Source organism: Papaver somniferum, chromosome 10 (genome assembly GCF_003573695.1).
Source record: "Papaver somniferum cultivar HN1 chromosome 10, ASM357369v1, whole genome shotgun sequence".
Classification (NCBI taxonomy): domain Eukaryota; kingdom Viridiplantae; phylum Streptophyta; class Magnoliopsida; order Ranunculales; family Papaveraceae; genus Papaver; species Papaver somniferum.
In genome coordinates this window covers 100834392-100855534 of record NC_039367.1, presented here as the reverse complement: position 1 = coordinate 100855534, position 21143 = coordinate 100834392, and the positions used below count along the sequence as shown (strand labels likewise).

The 21143-nt window shown below is 38.5% G+C and overlaps 2 protein-coding genes across 4 annotated transcripts; one reads left to right on the top strand and one right to left on the bottom strand.

The window, feature by feature from the left end:
* Positions 1-8144: 8144 nt before the first annotated feature.
* Positions 8145-12327, top strand: LOC113314955. 3 transcript variants are annotated; one of them, XM_026563276.1, is made up of 4 exons: positions 8145-9277; positions 9390-9914; positions 11422-11682; positions 11801-12327. In XM_026563276.1, exon 1 carries the CDS (start codon positions 8220-8222, stop codon positions 9222-9224), a length of 1005 nt encoding a protein of 334 aa, XP_026419061.1. In that variant the 5' UTR covers positions 8145-8219; the 3' UTR covers positions 9225-9277; positions 9390-9914; positions 11422-11682; positions 11801-12327. The 3 variants fall into 3 exon arrangements, with proteins under 3 accessions (XP_026419061.1, XP_026419060.1, XP_026419062.1); XM_026563275.1 differs by having other exon boundaries at positions 8145-9914; XM_026563277.1 differs by having other exon boundaries at positions 8145-9914; positions 11419-11682.
* Positions 12328-12813: 486 nt separating this feature from the next.
* On the bottom strand, positions 12814-17186 carry LOC113318436 (glutamate--glyoxylate aminotransferase 2-like). Its single transcript, XM_026566606.1, has 14 exons — positions 17034-17186; positions 15892-16078; positions 15653-15718; positions 15380-15497; positions 15117-15198; positions 14932-15019; positions 14666-14824; positions 14331-14504; positions 14109-14240; positions 13920-13985; positions 13740-13804; positions 13546-13637; positions 13294-13450; positions 12814-13153 (listed from the first exon to the last, which is right to left on the bottom strand). Exons 2-14 carry the CDS (start codon positions 16003-16005, stop codon positions 13024-13026), a joined length of 1443 nt encoding a protein of 480 aa, XP_026422391.1. The 5' UTR covers positions 16006-16078; positions 17034-17186; the 3' UTR covers positions 12814-13023.
* Positions 17187-21143: the final 3957 nt, after the last annotated feature.

Sequence of the window (21143 nt, the reverse complement as noted above, 5' to 3'; positions counted from 1 at the left end):
TTACTAAAAAAAAAAAAAAAAAAGACCGACCAATTGACCAAACGGAATAAATTTGACACTTGGATAAAGCAATATGTGTGTGTTCTCCCTGTCTCCGTCGCCTAAGAAAGCGTGGAGTGCAGGATCCAAGGGAACTATCATGTAATCTGCTGACAAGAAACATGCGCTTGGATCCACAAGATCCAATCATGATGTCAAAAAAAAAAAAATGTTATGGTGCAATAAAAATGACTCCTGGTTCCCTTGTATATGCCAGTGAGTCGATCTAGATTTAAGTTTATTGACTGTTGGTTCCCTTGTATATGCCAGTGTGTTGATATTTGAATTCAGACCAGTATCTCAATCCAATAGGATTCATAGGTTCATCTTGGCGGTGACCTTCAGACAAATATGGGAACCTTAGTCAACATTCACAAACATCTACTTCTATATCCATCTTCTTAATCTTTTCATGTGTGATTGTGGTTAGTCAGATTCCGAGTATTGTGGTTTGTTCAACTTTCTGAGTAGAGCTTAATTTACATATATATTAATTTGGATTCGCATCAGGGTACCTCCTCCAATAACCTATTTGGAATCGTTCAGAGATTTGTCACAGGTAGCTGGAGTTGGAAATATAGGTTTTGTAGGCATACCTCTTGTAAACCTTCTCGAGACCATAACTCGTCCACTAGGGACACCTAAGGGTTCAAAGGCCTGTTATTCATGCTAAGAGTAACCGTATTCTCGACGAGACGGAATTGTTTGTATGTTTTAGAATTATTTTGTTTGATTTGCTCGAGGACTAGCAAAGTCTAAGTAGGGGGAATTTGATAGGTGACTAAAACACCTAATTTTATTTCTAGTATTTATGTTTTCTTTGTTATTTCTCGTGTAAAATATGTATCTTATGTGCTTTTGAGTTTACTAGGTGCAATGGAGTCATTATGAGCAAAAAAATGAGAAAAATGTCCATCTGGAGCGTAAAGGGCAAAAAGGCTAACTCACAGACGAGTTATACTTGGAATCGGGCTAGGATGTGGAGCGAAAGGAGAAGAAACCACCCATTTTGAGCAAGAAGGGTTTTTTAGTCATTTTGCAGGCGAGTGATATCCGGAGCCCGGTCAAGGACAAGGGACAACCAGTTGGGAAATGCTAAAAACACCCATGGGTGTTGATAGCCGTCCCATATTATTTGATCCAACTTGGTCGAGTTTAGGGGTGCACATACCCTACCCATACCCGCCAACCCTACCCTATCCGCCAGTTTTTTAACCTTATCCTATCCTATCCACTATTTGGCGGGTAAAGATTTTCTTAACCGCCAGTAAACGGGTAGGGTGGCGGGTATAGGCCATATCCTACCCACCCTACCTAGAAGTGCACATACCCTACTCCTACCCGCCAACCCTACCCTACCCGCCAGTTTTTTAACCGTATCCTACCCTATCCATTATTTGGCGGGTAGGGTGGCGGGTAAAGATTTTCTTAACCGCCGGTAAACGGGTAGGGTGGCGGGTATAGGCCATATCCTACCCACCCTACCCGTTGTGCAGCCCTAGTCGAGTTTTCAGACAAAAGTCATTTCTTCTCCAGCCGCAAATTGGAGTGGATGCTGTGATTTTGATCTGTGAGAGGAAACTGATATTCGAGATTTGCAAGCAATTGGAGAGTGGGTTGGATTTAAATTTGAGTATGGTAAGTAATTTGGTAATGAACATGAACAGAGAAGTACTCTTGAGCAGGAATTCGAAAGTTAGGGTTTTTGTGGTGTTTGAAGAGATGGTGATACCGAAATTGATGAACGACGATGGGTTTGATGTTGGCCGTTAATTGAATATGATTGATGAAAGTTAAGACAGTAGATCTGAAGTCAAGAATGAATCTGTTAGGGTTTGCAAGATGGGATGTAACCTGAATTGCAGATGAATTCAAGAGGAGGAGCTGCTGATACTGGTGAAGAATCAATGGAGAGGAAGAACAAGAGATTGGGTGAAACTGGGTATTGGTTTTGAGGGTTTCTGATGCTCTTAGATGGGGATGGATGATGGAAGGTGTTCATGGGTATCTGTTGGTGATGGTCTGTGGTTGGTAAAGGAAGATGTTGATTTTCATGGGTTGTTGCAGTGCAGAGATGGAGGTGATTATGGAGTCACTGGTACAATTAGGGTTCTGTGTGGCAGGCGATGTTGACCGCAGTTAGAGTGCGACATATGAAGACCATGCCGTTACTAGTGATACTGAGGATTACTGAAGCTGAAAGAATGGTGGTGAGAAGGCTTGAGGTTGCTGGAATGTTTCGAGCCAAGAAAACAAGAAGCTGGGAGCTGAATGTGCTGAGTATAGGAGGTGCAAGATGATATGGATGGTGTTGCACCTGGTGGTAGTAAAGTTGGTGCTATGTAACTACAGGGTGCGAGCAAGAAGCTGTAGTGATGTTGATTGCAGGTATGGTGCTCTGCAATTTCAAATGGAGAAGGGCGGGTGAAGCTGGTGCTGTGTATAGGAAGGAGCTGATGATTGATTAGAAGTTCAGGTGCAACTGAAGATAGAATGCATGGGAAGTTGGTGGTTGATATCTCAAGCTCGAGAACAATCGAATCGAGTTGTACAAGGATAGGGAATCAAGGCTGTTGCTGTCATTATTGGCAGTTGGTGTTGACAGTGATGACGCAAAGAGAGCTCGAACGGCAGTATGTTGGCGACGAAGAGTAATATTGTCCGGAGAATATGAAGGCAGTGGTGTTGTTGATGGTTGATGAAAGCTCGAGCAAAGAAACAAGTTGAGACCCTAGGTGTTGAAGAACTGTCATTGATAAGAATAATGCATGAGAGTCTCGTGATGATTGTTGGGTTCGAATAGAAGCATGGAGCTAAATTGATGGAAGAGAATATATGGAGGAGCTCGAGTTGACTGTTGAACAGGGAATGACGGAGATGAGTGATGAGAATCAGTCGAGCTGGTAAGCCGAGAGGTTGCTGCTCACATATTAATGGTGATGTCAGGCGAGAAGGTTGGAACTGTGATGGAAAACTTTGTCGAGAGACGAGTTTCAACTGATGATGCTTTGAGCTCGAGCTGCTGGTTGGCTGTGATTACTCGGTGATCAGCAAGGCAGGAATGAAGGTTGTTGTTGATGAACGATGATGCAGTGGTGGTTGCTGTGACATGAGATGATGATCGGCACTGTTGCTGGCAGTAATGAATATGGAATTGAGCTGCATTGCTGCCTGGACGACATGGTTTAGCAGCTGGAGTTGGTAAAGGAGATGCAGGGGTTTGTTGCTGCTGGAGTTGCAATTGCAGGTTGAGATGGCTTGTTTGAGTTGCAGGTGCATTCGTAGTTGTTGCTTCAGAAATGGTGGTGCTGATGTTGAACTCGCAAGCTGTTGTTGCTGGTACTCGAGCCGAGAATGTATGAAATTACAGGTGCAGTTGGCTAATTGGGGTTCAAAGATGGAAATGGAGATGATTGAACTCATGGTGATTCTGAAATGGGTGTTGTCGTGTTGAGCTTGCGAAGAAATGATGTTGTTGTATTTGTGCTGATGGTTTAGAAGCTTGATGAATGAATGTATGTGCAGTTCAGGTGGTAGTAGTATTATTGTTTACAAGTTCTAGTGCTACTAAAGTAAGTTCATTGCAGGTGCTGAGAATCTGGTAATGTGAGATTTCAGTCAAGGACTCAAGATGAGCTGAAAATGGTGAAGACTCAGACTCAGGTACAGTGTTGCAGAAGGAGGGAAAGTGATGGACAGAACTGTGGGCACGGATGTTGTTGCCAGGATGGTGGAGAAGATTTGAGAAGTTGCAGTCAAGTCAGGTTCAGGTGAAGAATGGCAGGAGTGGTTTTGAAATTGCAAACTGGCTGTGCTGTGTGTTTGATGGAGGAAGTGCTGAGATGAAAAGAATGATATTCTTCTTAGAGTTTGCAAGACTGGTTCTGCTGGAATTGCAGCTGCAGTTGAGCGTCTGAGATGCTGCGAGGAGTGTGTTGCCAGGGTTGTGAGTTTTGAGATTGAATAGGTATTGTGGATGAATTCAGGTGAAGTATTGGTTGGTTTCTATGAAAAATGGCAGGCTAAAGCTGCAGTTGAGAGCATATAATGAGATGGTGCTATGCATGGGAGTCGCAGTTGTGGTTTGTGGATGAATTGAGGTCTGGCAGAGTCACGGGAAGTTGGCTTCGCAGGAATGTTGCATTACAGCATTGGAGTGTAAGCTGGGAATTCAGTAGTTGCAGGTGATGGTGAACTCGATGTACAGTATGGTGATGTGTGTGAAGTGTTGACAGGATTGGTGGTTTTGAGCTGGTGATAGTTTATGGCCAGGAAATGAAGAATTGTATGGTTGTCTGTGTGTTCTGCTGAGTGAAATTGTTGCAGGGAGATGAATCTACGGTAGGAGAATGAGTTGGCCGTGATCTTGCTAGAACAGGGTGAGTTAGCTTGTCTGTTCCGCAAAACTGACAGGCATATAAAGTGATGGACCTGATGGGCTCTTAATTGTGGGCTCAAGGAAGTGGATGGTATTGGGCCAGGTAACAACAGTCAGATGAGGTGTTTCAACTACGACCTAGTTCGACAAGTGGGGATTATAAGAAGCATATAAAAAGAAATTCTTCTCTACGGAGAATGAGATAATCTTTTATCTTCTTCACTACTTTTTGCCTGGGGTTTAGAACATGATGGCTTTTCTATTCCTTCTTGTTATGAACTCCATGAACATGAGTAGTTAATCTTATTTTTGGTTAAGGAATAAGTTGGATTTCCAAACATGGGTTGTGCTCAATAAATTAGTTTTGTCTCCATACTTTATCGTTTATGATTCATCGTTAATAGTGTTTTATGATTTGAATGCTTGTTTGGTCGAGTCTAGAATCGATTGAGTTTGTTTTCATCTCTATTGCTAGATTAGAGTTTATTATACGCAAAAGTGATAAATTTCTGATTGCAAGTAGCATATTGTGAATATTGCTTGTAGTGATACATCCTAGTAGTCACATATGAATCATAACCTTTGTTAAATCGGATTAGTGCTTTTACACGTTCGATTGCTTTGATTGGCCTGATTTCATAGAACTTATTGCATCTAGAGAATTAAACTTGATTAGTGCTTTTACACGTTAGGTTGTTCTTTTAGATAGAATTCATATTCGCATCTTTTAATGTGTTTGTTGATGACAAGAGGAGGTTAGCGGGATATTCTTGCGATCAAGGTATCCTAGGGCCTTTGATAAAAGTTGAGATTAAAATACCAATTCTAATTATTGTGTGTAAAACATGTTTGTGATGGAAGACGAAATCCTTAACCAATATTTCACATCCTCGATTTTGCGTGTTTACTTTTTATTGTTTTGCTTTTATTTAATTTTAGTTTATAAAAATCAGAAAATCCCCTTGGTTCTTTTATAGGAAACCATAACATATTGACAACCTTAGTCCTCTCTGTGGGAACGATCCTTTCTTGACCTTGCTATATTTATATTTTGAGTAGTAAGAAAGTGTAATTTATTTTTGACGCATACGACACCGATCAAAGAAGGAAAGGTCTATGAAAGTGAGACAACAGAAAGCTCAAAGCCGGAGGAATTTCCAACACCAGGACCAGAAGGTTTATCTGCTGACCAACCTCCAGTCATGGAGATAATAGTGAAAGAAACTACCGTGAACCTGAAAAACCGCAACAGATTTCCTTAAAACTTTGAAAGGATTCCTGAAGCCGGTGATACAATATATGAAGAGGAGAGGTCAAGAGAAGTGGACCTTGCCGCAGAGGCAAACACTGCAACATTGCTAGAGGATCAAAATGGAAGCACCGAACAGAAAAACAACATAGAGGAGCAGAAACCAAGAGAAATTTCATAGATTAATGGGAAACCAAAAGAAGCAGAGTGTGGACGGTAGAAAGAATCAATCAGCGAAACAGAACCATCAATGTCCGATCTCACACTATACTTCGAAAGATAATCTCCTGTGAAGAAGCAAGAACCATTGGAATGTAAAGTGCCTCTAACTGTTCAAGTTGAAAAAGATGCACAAGAAGAAGAAAAGCATTCAGCGGATAAAGAAGATGATGAACAGATAAAAGACTCAGGGTCTGATGCTCCAATAATGGTATAAGCCTCAGCTGATGTTGATGTGAAACCAGCACACAAGAAATCACACAATATACTATCAGGGGTAGGATCAAAAGTTAAGCATTCAATCGCCAAGGTGAAGAAGGTCATCACAGGTAAGTCGTCTTCGCACAAGTCATCATCACCAAAACAAGAAAATGGAGCTTAAACAGCTGGATTTGTTTTACCACCGTTAATATTATATTTCTATTGCTGGCATACTAAATTCGGATTGTAGTGTGTATTTGTGAAGTGTGAATTTTGTAAAATAGATCAAGTTCCTTGTGTGCATAATAGTAAGCAAAGATTATTTTACTCAGAGTTATATTGCAGAAAAAAATTGTATTTTGGCTTGTATATTCAATATCAATTTCCAAGTTTCCATTTGTAACCGAAAATTAGAGAGAAATGCTTTTTATCTACACTTCCTAAATGATGGCCGACACCCGGGTCCTATTTTAACGTCTCCTAAGTTAGAACGTACAAACAATAATCTGATAGTCGGTACAAATTCCTATTCATAATTTGAGCTACAATTAGGATTGCACATGGGACGGGACGGTACAGGTTTTTTCCTAGCTCAGTACATGTACCTCCCTATGGTCGGTACCTGTACCTGTAAAGAATGGGATGGGACGGGACGGGACCTGTACCTGTTTAACTAGGTACGGGACGGGACCGGTTCTTTACCTTCTTCCTGTTCTTTGAAAATCCATCGTAACCTCTTGTATGAACAACCACGGTTGGTGCAGACTTGGCACGACCTGGTTCAGTGAAAAAACTTGGCAGCAGAATGGTTCAGGCTTTCTACCAAAGAATTGTTGTACGTGTAGCAAACTGGCCATGGCTAGGTACTTGATGTAAATTGGAGATTGCACAACTCCTTCCTTACACAGTACAAATTCAATCACACAAACCCATTCACCTAATCACCCACAAGAATTCAAAACACAACTGAATCGGCTACCAATCGTTCAATATCAATGGAAGAAAGAACTTGTGTTCTTCCCAGTTTTCTCCATGAGTAAACTCCGACCAAAATGTTATCAAAAACCCATATTTCCTAACTCGTTTAAGAGCTCAAATCTCTTATTCCCTCTGTTCCTCTCTATTCATCTCTTCCCATTTCAACGACAGCAAGAACTTCTTCTTCCCTTGTATTTCATGGCTTGTATTTCTTTATAGATCGGTACTACAGGACGGGATGGGACGGGAATAGCCTAGGATTGTTACTTATACCTACTCTAGGCTTGGTACCGGTTTTTGGTACTTGTACCTGTCCCATATGATCACGGTTCCGGTACGATTCCACCGGACTGGACGGTTCTTCTGCAGCCTTAGCTACAATTACTTGACCTAAATGTTGATCGAATTGTTTAGAACATTACTACAAATGATAAAACTAGATTCTACAAAACCTCTACTACAGTATCCAAAGACAAAACGCTGAAAAATTATTTACTTTTAAGCAAAAGAGAGAGGGAGGGGGTAACCTGTTCAACAATTCTTTCCTTGAGTTTTAGACTCCTTTTCTTGCCCGTTTTAGAGCACCAAAATTGACAGCACTGATCAAATTTAAATCTTCTTCCTTGTGTTTTTGAGACCAGGTTTTTTTTATTTCTGATATACAAAATGCTTTAAGAAACCAGATCCAACATGTTTGTTTACTCCTGACTCATCTGAGTCGTCTGGATCTGAGTCATCTGGATTTGAGTGAAATCACCTGACTCATATGGATCTGACTCGATATGTTTGTTTTGAGTCAGATTTGACTCAGAAAACGTGAGTCAGTGGTTTGATCTCGTGAGTCAGGGGTATTTTGTTACCTGACTCAAATGGGTACGAATCAGGGATTATGTTCGAGTCAGACGTCAAATCAGATATGACTCAAAATACAAAACAAACGGTCTGACTGATGTCTCAGCACGAATCAGGGGTTGACTCAGATCCAGACGCCGAGTTAGCTGCAAATAAACAACGTCTTAGTGGAAGATATATAATGTCAATATCTCAAATGGAAAGAGTAAAATCGTATTGTGAAAAGAAGAAAAAAAAGATCCTAGAATCACAGCGAGTGGCTACAAAATTCGAGCTCTTCTATCTCTAACGCGCACGAGCGAGATGATTACCATTACTAATTTATTTTGTTACCAGTACCAAATTCAATCGTTGGTTACTCTGAAACCATTTCAAATCGACAATCCCTTGAAAAACGTTAAGAACCTCAGATTTTCACTTAATCAGAAGAGAAATGTTGCTATTGAAGCATCAAAATCGAATTCACAGAAACGATATCTAACAAATGATCGAAAGAAGACAGAAGAAGGAATTCCAATTGATCAAGTTAAAACCCTAATCAAATTTAAATCAAGATACAATTACATTCGTGTTATAGATGTATCGAGAAGAGCTGATCATCCATTTGCAGGTTCAAGATTACTTCTATTAGACGCACCAGGAAACATCCATAGTGTATCATTTATTTTCAAGTTACTAACAGAAACATATTTCGATGTTTTTGCTACATTTCCCCCAATTTTGCCGCCAGGAGGAGGTCCATTAGGAATTCTAGGGTTTGGATCTGGTTCAGCTGCAAGAATTATATTAGAATTATACCGGGAAGTCATAATTCATGGATGGGAACTTGATCCGTCTGTAATTTCAGTAGGTAGAGAGTATTTTAGTCTTTTGAAGCTCGAGAACGATAGCCCAGGTCGGCTTTTTATTAACATCGGTGATGCTTTAAATGCTAGTGTTAGAGACGGTTTTTCAGGGATTTTGGTTGATTTGTTCTGTAAAGGGAGGGTGATTCCTGAACTTCAAGATTCAACAACTTGGGAGAAATTGAAAGGTAGTTTGAGGAAAGGTGCGAGGATTATGGTTAATGTTGGAGGGAGCTGTATTGAAGCTGAAGATTCCAGTATCGATGGGAAAATGGTTATGGAAAAGACGTTGAATGCTATGTATCAAGTTTTTCCGGGGCAACTTTTTGTTTTGAGTCTTAGGAGGAGGAAAGAAGACAGTTCGATTGCTTTAACAGGTGATTTACCTCATCTGGATTCATGGAGATTACTGTTACCGGCTTCACCGAGAGGTTATGTGAAAATATGGACTCCGGTGCTATGATTTAGTTCTGCGTGTCTTCTTGTGTAAGCATAATATACTAGATTGTAGTCATGGTAAGCAACTAAGCATAATATACTAGATTGTAGTCATGGTTTCATTTGATAGAATTGAACGAAAAATGAATCGTTTACAAATATTTATGTTGTGTTATGCAACTTTGTTCAGTTCAATTGTTACTTTGCTAACCTCGTGGGTTGAAGACCGGTGACATGTTACTTTAATAAAGAAAAGGTGGTTTTGGTGTAGCATGGCGAAATGTCTAAACTGACCCTCAAATAATTATGGCATGCAAATGTACGAGCAGTATTAACAGCGAAGGCTACATCTGTAAAATAGGCAACGAAAGGATCCAGGGTCGAATCTCACTGAACTCAGTTTCGCACATTTCTTTTTTCTTTTCTCTCTTTCGATTTAAGTTTCCAACTTCTCCTTTTCCTTCACTGTTTTTCTCAGTAGAATGTAATGGAACCCAAATTTAAATTCTGAAAGAGGCGATAGTGAGAAAAATTGTGATTCGTGACCAAAGAATCTCCAACAATTTTTTCTTATTACCCTCTTTATTCTCTACGACTTGAAAAAACCCTATACTGCGACCTGAAAAAAATTTAAATTTTGGATTTTGTGAAGAACAAGATGAAGTGAGATGATGAATGTTGATTCAAACCTCAAGACAGCTTCTGATTTGTTAAGGTATGATTTTGATTATTAATCCCCCGATCTATTTTTTTATTTGTATGTGAAATTAGGGCTTAGGGTTTCATATGATTTTTCTAATTTGATAAACCAATCTGTAAAGGCATCAATTTCAGCAAGTTATTCGCTGTGACAGTCCTGTTTTCTGATTAAATTGGTCATACTAATGATTTTATACTGCATTAAAAACCATCATTACCGATTAGTCTGTTTTTTAATGGCCCTGGGTGCATACGTTAGTTGCTATAGACACTCAAATACTTGGCTTTTCTTGGTCATGCCTTCACAGTAGATAGAAGACCTTGCAATTCTAAAGAAGAAGCTATTTCGTTACTTATTCATTACCTAATATGGACAACTCCTTTCATAAATATTGAGACTTGATTTTGTTAGAATTTCAGCTCCATTAACCCTACAATTAAGACCTAAACATTGTGGAAAACAACTTTATGCTGAAATCAGACCTTGAACCTATTATTAGCATACTCAACAACACAAGAAACAATACCATATGTAGCAAGAACACTACATATAGTTCATACTAAAGCAGATTGTAGTACAAGGAAATAGAAAACACAAGACACTAAACCTTTCATGACTTATTATCAACTCTATTTCCTCACATTGCTTCATGATGGAATGAAAATGGATTTGCTTTTAAAGAAAACTTGTGAGGCTAGAAGAGAGTCCTAGTCATGCTTGCCACATGTCACTCCAACCTTTCCATCATGAGTTGGAGGACACCTCATGGCTACAATGGACAGCTCATATGACATGTCAAGCTAAAGGACATGTCATGCTTAGACTCAATCCTTATCTAGCATTAACCTTAAGCTAGTCTTTAGTGCATAATTAATACCATAAACATGCCTTGATGCGGATTAAGACTAATCCGACTTAACTTAATCTAAACAAGCATTACTTTAATCATATGGGATTTGTTGCGGAAAACACAAAAAGTCTAACAGATTTTACAGGGATTATATTTGAAATTTTTTTTCTTCCTCTGATATAATCTTATTTGACAAAGTTTATGGACAACTCCTTTCATAAATTTCCAGCTTAAAGTTGCCTATTTTTGTTAGCTGAATTAGATTTTTTGTTGTTTTCTCGCAAAATATAGATGAGACTCATGAAATTGAAAAGAACTAAAAATGCAGCAAAGTTGAAAAAAACTAGAATTGCAGCAAAAATTGAAGGAAAAAAATGCAGCAATGCAACGCAATCTAAGTCACCATGTCCAATATCGATATCCTAGATGTGTTATTGATTAAATCGGTTATGCTAAGGGTTTCATATTATTAGTAGTAGTGGTGCTTCTGATTATATATACGCAATCTGTAACTGAAATAGTCTTAGTCTTGGTATTAAGTATCAATTCTTACGATTATAATGAGCTGTTGAAAATGCCAATTTGAATTCATTACCCAGTCATTCATGTTTGTGCTGATTAATTGAAGATTAATTTAACTTCCTAACCTTGCATCCTTCGGTATTAAAGCAGTAAGATAAATGGAAAGTGGAGTTCGTTGCAGTCCTAGAATCACTGAGCTAGCTCGGGTACGTGCGGAACATGATAATGAACAACAACGGCATATAGAGGTTCAATTGATCAACAATCGTACCTCAGTAAAAGCAAAACGGGATTCAATGACCAACGAGGAAAAATAAGCGCTACTTGAAAACGGGAGGAATGCTTATCGTTTGCGGGCACTTGAACGTGGGAAGGGAAATAAAGATGGAGATAAAGCATAAACAAGTAGTGGTGAGGCGACTGTATATTTTCATACTTATGTTGCAGATGTTTTTATGTATTCAACTTACAGAGAACGGTTATGCTTTTATATATCCGACTTAACGAAAATATTTATGCTTTTATGCAGCACATGAACTAATTCCTGCCGCAAATCAGTTTATCCCTCGCCGAAGCCCTAGGTTCCTTGACCAAAATCAGCAACAGGGAGCAGTTGGTGCTAACAATGAAGCAAACAAGAAACTTGAAATGGTCACGAAGCAAAGAGAAACTCAATTGCAGGAGCGCCGTATCAGGTACAATGCAAGAAGAAATTCATTAACTGAAGTCGAAAAGGAAAAAAATCCTGAATACAAACGTATTACTTATCTGAATCGAGGAAGTGCAACTGCAAGTGAGGGGAGTAGTGACCAGGTTGCAGTAATGAACAATGGTAAGGAACACATTATATAATTTTGTTGATTTTTTAGTCTGACATGCTGAAACTTGAAAATTTGTTTAACCAAATATAACTTGATCATATTGTAATATCTTATGAATTGATGTTGTCCGCAAAGTTCTTAGTCGTTTTTACTTAATGTTTTTTTCTTTTCATCTATTGTGTATGAATTTTTGACTCGCTGAAATATAAGTCGCATCTATTCTAATTGATCACAAGAGAGAGAATTGTGAAACAGTAATTTGTATTTTAAGGTGGATTTTCCGCCTTATTATTATAGTTTGTTACCCTGTAAGTTTCTATTCTAATTGATCACAAGAGAGAGAATTGTGAAACAGTAATTTGTATTTTAAGGTGGATTTTCCGCCTTATTATTATAGTTTGTTACCCTGTAAGTTTTGTAACGGAACGACAGGTCAGCATGTGCATCGCACGTGCGTCTTTGCTAGTTACGATAATATGAACTATACCATACTTTAAAGAAACATGGGGGTGGCAACTCTAGCAATAACGAACTTAAGAAGATTCCGGACATCTGAACGACCATCATAAGACAGATTTTGCACTAGAAGTAATTCCTTTTAGGAGAATTGACATCTCCCAGACAAGGGGACATCTTATCAGTTCTAAGGTTATACGAAGAAAAAAAAACTTGAAGGAAACAAAGGTCATTTCATTTTCGAGAGCCATTCAGAAAGTTGACATGATAAAGGGAAGAGAATATTAACAGAAGCAGGGCCAGAGCAGGATTTTCAGGTTGAATAAATATAGGTTTAACTTACAAGTTTAACTGCCATGTTTGGTAGAGAAAATAGATAATAACTGTAGTAATTAGTAAGAAGATATCAACAGATTGACAGAAAGATGTAGAAGATTAGGTTTTCTTTTTTATAATCGTTGGCTCGTTGCTTCATCTACATTCTTGAATAACCTCTGTGGTCTTCATATTGTTCCATGAATGCATCATTAAACTTCTTGAAATTATCCATGATTGCTGGCATGTCTTCTTCAGCTGGTAAGATAGTGGTCCTCAAGTGGAAGACACTGGAAAATAGAAACAAATTACCCATGAATTTACTATTGAAGTTGACAACAATTATAGATCAAGACCCTAATATGGAATTTCAAATACAACACAATAATCACCTACTACTCAAGAAAACATTTAACAGAAAGCTAATTACCCTTCTTTTTGGCCAAAACCTGAACCAGGGACAGTTGAAATGCCTGTTGCCTCCAAGAGCTTCAGACAATAGTAAACATCGGGAACTTTTCCAGCCATTTTCGCAGCTTCGATTGCTTTTGGAGGAAGACGTATTTGTGGAAAGGAATACATGGCTCCTGTAACCACTATTCTCATTACACCTATTCCTCTAGAGACTTCAAAATAGTAAAAACAAGAAATAGAAGCATGCTGTTGTTTAACTACCACTTACCTTCCGTGAAATTGCAGACAACGTTTCTGCAACTGTTAAAGCCATTGGTCATAATGTGTGCCCTTTTCCTCAACGAATCAAGGATCGTTTTGCTGCATTATTTTATGATTTGGAACATTATTGTCTATAAGATATTTGTAAAGCAAACTGTATCACTGGTCGTTGTATTTTAAGTTGATGTAAGCCATCCATACCTCTCCTGCACAAACTTCGGATACGAGATATCTCCAGGCTTTGGAGGGTTGACCATCAGACCTAACTGATAAAACAAAATAAGTTTGGGGTCTCAGAATACAATAGCATCAAACACTTGGAAGTGCTAAAAGAATAACAGCTATGTTAAAAGTGTGATTCTAAGTGATTTTTTCACTTACAAAGATCTGCCCAGGGACATTTGGACTGAGCGATATGGATGCAACCTTATAAATCTCATCCACAGACTGCACCGGATCGACAAGAAAAAGGAAATGCAATGATTAGATAATTCTCAAGGGCAAAGATACTTCAACGAATAAACAAAACTTCAGGAGTAAAAAGACATCAAATTTTGGGAAGAAAGAAACCTCGGCAGGAATATTGGTCATCTCAAAGTATCCTCCACGCTGACCACATTCTCCCCAATAACCTTTGGAGACAGTGTGGAAAGACACGAGCTGAACATCCTTGCTAATCGGTGTGCCCGTGTCCAGCAAAACCTTATATCATTCTGAGAAATTAGTTTTCACTCTATAAACTCCCCAATAGGTTAACTGAAATTAGGAATATAGCATACAAACATATTATACCTTTCTTGCACTTATAAATGGACGTTGATCCTGGTAAATGTTCTGCTGATAAACTTCATCCGCGAGGAGGACTAATTTTTCTCGGGAACAAAATCGTAACAACTCCTGTAGATTATCTATACTCAGACACTGACCAGTAGGGTTTCCTGGGTTTATAATCACCATAGCTCTGACCTGATCACATTCCAAGACATAAAGGACTGGATTCAGGGTTACAATGTGTAATTTCATAAATTTGAATGATTGGACAAAAATTCAATTTTCTATAACAAGTTAGGAAACCAGATGATCTTCCAAGAGGAATGGATAAGTTTTCAAACACATGAGATGCTTACAGTTATTCCCCTTGAACGGGCCTGTGCAACTGATTGGCGAAGGTTATTGACATCCAGACCCCAGTTAGCCGACTCCTCTAAGTAATACGGAACAAGAGAACCACCATATAAAGATATTGCCGCAGAGTAAAGTGGGTACTGAGGAACAGGAACCAAAATCTGACAGTAAAGAACAGTAGAAAATCCAAAATTAGAGATTGTAGACAACCATTGTCACCCAAGAGAATAAAATGATCACTATTTGTTAGTGTTACTGATTTTAATACCCCATCTTTTTCACCGCGGATAATGGTATTCAACATCTGCATTACTCCTTTGCTGGCACCATCCGTGAGAAATATGAGTTCTGGGTCACTGTGATCGGTACAAACTCGGTCAACTTCTATTTCAGAGAACAAAAACCCACGGCGCCAGAGACAAAAAATAAGGTGTGTCCCTAGTTCAATATTACCTTGGATATCCATCTCGCTTCTCAATGAAGTCAGCAACTTCCTTCCTAATTCCTGGAAGACCTCGAGAATCACTGTAAGCACCTGATTATACAAGCATTATGAGTGTCCGTTGTCATTTGTTTCAGGAGAATTCATTCTTTGTGCTGATTTTACCCCAACAGCAATCCAAACTGGACTTCCAAAACAATGAAGCTATTTCATCTGAATGAACAAGATATTTCATATGAATGAACAAGATATTAAGGACTTCATTGGAGCTCACCTAAACCACCAGATGTCAATGAAAGATAATGTTTAGCTCTTGCGATAGCATCTTCTGGAAAGACAAGCCCCACATTAGGATCCTCTAGTAGAAATGGAGCTTGGCATAGAGCGACCACCTGTTATAAGGCATTATCTTGTATAAGAACAAATATAAAGACGAAAACATCTCTAATAATTCCATAACAATTTCACAAATGTGGTCAAATTGTAAACGTGAGGACGAACACATTAAATTCATATAAAAGATTAATAAATAAAGAATGGAGATGACCTGGCGTGGGAATGACAGTGGCTTCTGTCCTAAAGCGTGAGGGTTACCAACATTTGTGAAAATAATCTGTGGATGAACAACTGAAAATCTAAGAAATTTGAAGAAAACCTTTGAACAAGTTAATAACAGATGATTACAAGTCACCTTCCCATGATATAAGGATATCCAATCCAAAAATGACAAGAAGTTATAAACATAGATATAGTCCAAAAACGACAAGAAGTTGAAAAACTATTTACCTTCTTCCCTTCTTTCTGAAGCTCTGAAGCTCGGAGATATAGTTCACCTCTTACAGCATATTGAACTTTCTTGACGTTTTCATTCAGAGTATCATGGTCTAATCCCTTTGACATGATTAAGTAGTTATTCTCCTTGCCACTGTTAGCAGAAAAGCATACAACAGCAACCCGTAAATAAGATCCTAACCTGAAAAACAATGAAATAAGTTTGAGAACACAAGTAAAATACAAGAGTGGAAATATCACGAGAGCATAAAGCTATACGAAGAAGGATATGATCAGTATGGTAGCTTGGGAATAACAAATTGATTGGACATCTCAATTGTTACCTACAGCAATCTTATAGGAAGCTAATGAAATCAAAGAACAGCCAATGAATTGACATGGTCATAGCCCCAAAATTTACTTTCTCAATTCAAATTTGCTCTACTTTAATTCACTTTATTTTATCATTAAAAACTCAAGCACAAACAGATGAGATATGCGCTGGCAACCAGAACAAAAATCTAAAGTACTAAATTGCAGAAGCCAATTAAACCAAGAAAATGCAAAGTGAAATCTGAAACCAAAAAATGGAGGACTAGTTGCGCCAAACACAGCAATTAAGAGTCTTCATACATGCATCATCACCAATAAGCAAAATGACAATAAAATCCCAGCACAAGAGTTCTTTTATCATACATTTCTGAAACAAGACAAACCCAGGTACAACAACAGTCTAGAATTTAATTTCATACAAAGTATGCATAAGAAAAAACCCATCAACCGATCTATAAACAACCAATGTTGACCAACCAAGTTCCATCAAAACCCATTTAAGATTTCATCAAACAGATGTTCAAACACCATAATTCAACAGTTCAACTGAAACCCAATTGAAATCCTATTAACAGAATTAACCAGAGAGGATAAAACACAATTTCAACCAACCAACCACGCATTTCATTTTCGACCCCAAAAAGTTCAAAACATCCACATGATAAGGGTAGAAAGGTATAATTAAGCAGAAACTAAAGATACCTAAATCGATTAATCACTAAAAAGAAAATCAGTATTATTAAGGTAACCAATACTGTATATAATTTAAGTATTTTTTATACTCAAACTAGATAGGATTATATTCTTTGAACCAAAATGCTTACCTTTAAACTTCGATGAGGTTAGCAGATTTGCAGAGAACATGTGATAGTGAGTTCCAAAGTTTAGCTGCTCTGAAAACTCTGAGCTAGAAAAATATTTGTGTGGTACTCTGTGCATTATACCAGTTTGTTTGTTTGGTTCTCCTTTTTTTCTCAATTTATATTCTTTTATTCATTTATTGATACATCCGATAATCTTTTACTTATCAAATTTATGTATCGGATCTCATGCAACAGCATGTGTTCACGGGGACGGCGTAAATACGTGCTCCTGTATTTATTTTTTTTATAAGAAATCAGAAATGCTGGAAAAAATCAGCCATCAATTCCTGTGGCAATGTTCAAATGAAGTTGTTTGCTGAGCTACGTGGATGGTTAATCAGGATTCTCCAATATGGAAAAAAAGTGAGCGATTGATAGTTAGACACGCGATCGGATGTCTTACGTTGGCGCCCGAACTACAAGCTCTGACGTCGTTGGCAAAGACGCCAGCGATAGCAGTAGCGACGTCAGCGTTTGAGACACGATCGCCAACGGCAACTTGTTAACGGTCACCGGAACGGCTAGTTTCCGTTTCCACCTCTATAAATACGGCTCGAATATGATCTCACAAATACACAACAATCTTTCATCCAATCAATCTTTTCTTAATTTCAATTACTTTCAATTTTCAACCATGAATTCTGATTTTGATTCTTCTGAGGAGGATATGGAGATGGATGACATGTTGTACGAAGAAGATGAAGAAATGTGTATGGAGTTTTTGCATCAAATGGATGAAGATGCAGATCAAGATAGAAGAAGACGAAATTTTATGTTGCAATTACCAAAGCCTTTAGAGCCATATGAAGTTGCGACTAGAAGATGGACGTGGCGGAATCGACATTTTTACCACGAAAAATTGATGCATGATTATTTTAATCATGATTGTGTGTATTCCGATGAGAATTTCAGGATTGATTCTGCATGGGCCGCAATTTGACGCAAAGGATAATTGCCGAGCTTTGTCAGGTACAACCTTTATTTGATTATCAGTATGACGCACGACATATACGAGGCTTTAGTCCCGAACAAAAGGTCACTGCGGCCCTCCGTATACTATGTTACAGGGTACCAGCGGATTCCACGGACGATTACATCCGTATTGGGAAAACAACCGCCTTTAGGCATCTCAAACTGTTTTGCGAAACAATAGTCGAGCATTTTTGTCCAACCGTTTTAAGAAAGCCTACCCAGGAAGATGTTCAAAGAATAACTGTAGAAAACACCGAGAAGGGTTTCCAAGAATGCTAGGTAGTCTTGACTGCATGCACTGAACGTGGCATACGTGTCCGGTAGAATGGGTGGGCCAATATAAGGGTCATTATCCAAAACCAACTGTAATTTTAGAAGCTTCAGCTACTTATGATTGTTGGTTTTGGCATGCCTTTTTTGGACTCCCGGGTTCAAATAACGATCTCAACGTTTTATATAAGTCGCCATTGTTTGAAGATCTTAAGAATGGGGTCACGTCGCATTGTAATTTCACCATCAACGATCATCACTATACTGAGGGTTATTATCTAGCAGACAGAATCTATCCAGAATGGTCAATTATGGTTCAAGCTTATAAACAGGTAGGCTTTGGTCCGACGACTTCGAAGAATGTGCAGTACTTTAACACCCAACAAATGGCATGCAGAAAGGATGTTGAACGCGCTTTTGGCATATTGAAAAGGAAGTTTGCCATCATAGCTGTGCCGGCGCATTTTTTTGATATTCAAGAAATAAAAAAAATTATGCTGACTTGTATTATTCTGCATAACATGGTCATTGAAGAAACCAGGCGTGACCCAACCTGGACTAGTTTTCCAGATGAAGATTTAACCAAGGATCTTGTGGTAGAGCGTAGGCGTCCGGCAAGAGAATATAGACTTGCCACTGACAGACTCCACAACCGGAGAATCTATGCACAACTACGACAAGATTTAACAAAGAATCTTTGGGATTTAAAAGGAGCAGCAGACTGTGCGGGGTGGGGCGAGGCAGAGGGAGAGGAAGAGGGAGATAAACGTGTACAATTGAGGCTTATATTAAAAGTTGTTGTTTATTTTAATTAATATGTTTTTTAATTTAAAGTTGTTTGTTAAAATTGAGGTAATTAATTTTAAATTAATTTTAAATAAACGTGTACAATTAAACTAAACTAAACTAAATCAAAATAAATTAAACTAAACGCGTTCATTCATTAGCAAGACTGAATTCCTCTTCGTTTTCTTCTGAGGCGTCATCTTCGTCTTCCACATTCACATACTGGCCAGTTTGTTGAGGGGTGACTTCATTTTGTTGATGGGGGCTTCTTCGGCCTGGACTTGTTGTTGTTCGACCTCATCCATTTGCTTAGTCCATATAGCATATTGTCGTTCATTCATTTTACCGGTGTCCAAGGCGAGTAATTTGTTTAGCTTACAATCCTTGTAGTATTGTTCTCGCGAAAGACGATTTTTCTGTTGATTATTTAAAGAAATGGCACGGTCCCTGACTCTATCTGCCTCCATTTGCATCTCTATTGCCTTGTGATCAGCATAGTTGAACTCGCTTGAACCTCCTTATGCTGCTTGTTGGGATGCGTCTCTCGCTGCTTTTGCATCTTTCTGACCACCTCCTCTTCTTCTCTTGCAGTTGGTGTTAATGTCTAGATTACTATTGTGCTGATCCTGACTACCTGGAGTTCTATCATGTGAGGAAGCAGGCCCTCCATTCTAAAAATCCTGCGAGATTGGACCATGTGGTGATCTTCCAGGCACTTGATGACCTTCCAGCAAGTATGGATTAAACTTGTTAAGCACCCTCAAAATGGTGAAACAAGTTTCATGTTGGAAGCTTGAACCTTTGTGGGATCTTTGCCACTCTTCCCGACATCTTCATTCCACATCTGGTTCGCTTTCACCACTTCTTTTGTTGTTCCACATTTGAGTGATAATAGCTACATATTCACTAACGGCTCCTGCAATTGTGCAAAAACGATGACACAACCCATCGACATCACGACCATGAACGTTACCGGTTTCTTCACAAATTTTTTGTAAAATCTTACCATAAAAAGGTCTTTTTCTTGGCTAATACCATTGATATCATATAATGTATATAATACATAATTTCTGCAAAGTGACTCGTCTTCATCCATCGTATACTTTGGACCACGAATTCTTGTGTTCCTTTGTTGTTTGTTGTGGTGTTTTTGTTTTTTGTTATGTCTGTTGTGGTGTTTGTTGTTGTGATCGTTGTTGTGATCGTTGTTGTGAGGATGCCATATTTGTTAAAGATGAAATTTTTTTGAATAATTGAATCAATATGAATAGTTCTGTTTGAAAAGAAAAAGAAAGTTGAGATGGTATGGAAATTGTGTAATGTTGAGGAAGATGTGAGTTTAAATTTGTAGACGAAGTGAATTTATAGGTTAAGGAAAAGAACAATACCGTCGGGATGGGAATAGCAGTTGGCGCTGTTAGAAAGAACGCAACGCGATTAGCAAAAACGATGGCGTCCTACTGGTGGACACGCATTGGTGGTAATAACGCTGGCGTTTTACCTTATGTCGCCAGCGTTAGTAGAGATGACGCCCGTCCTTACCACAAACGCGCACTGGTTGTTCCGACTCAATGTTCAAATCAACAAATCTGTTGATTTGAACATCCATTTTTCATGTTTGTTCATTCCATAGTGTGAGTAAAATGAACAAACTCTGAGTTTGTTCATTCCATAGGAATTTACCTAAGTTACATGGTGGTACTCAACCGTGCTAGGGATAGCACCATGTTGAGTAGCCTCATTGTAGTATACGAACGTTACAATTTTCTTCATTTGCTGAGAGATTAACAGACTGAAGGGAATCAAAGAAGATTTTTGTTAAAGGGAGAGCAAAAATGGATCCGAGGAGAGGGAAAATCGCAGGAGACTCACTAACTCTGACCTGGTCAATATATTATTTTGAGTAAGACCAAATTATCCATACTAAATTCACCCATTAATCATATAAAATTCACACGCATCTTAAAACTATTGCACCACCACCATCTCCTCCTCCACCAATGACTCGGAAAAAAATAACTTATATTATGACTTTTTCCTGTT

Coding starts and splice junctions, on each gene's coding strand:
- LOC113314955 (XM_026563276.1), top strand. CDS start 8,220: ATGATTACCATTACTAATTTATTTTGTTACCAGTACCAAATTCAATCG.
- LOC113318436 (XM_026566606.1), bottom strand. CDS start 16,005: ATGTCAAAGGGATTAGACCATGATACTCTGAATGAAAACGTCAAGAAA. Junction 15,498..15,652: donor CACTGTCATTCCCACGCCAG/GTCATCTCCATT, acceptor GCCTTATAACAG/GTGGTCGCTCTATGCCAAGC. Junction 13,451..13,545: donor TGTCTGCAATTTCACGGAAG/GTAAGTGGTAGT, acceptor TAGTGGTTACAG/GAGCCATGTATTCCTTTCCA.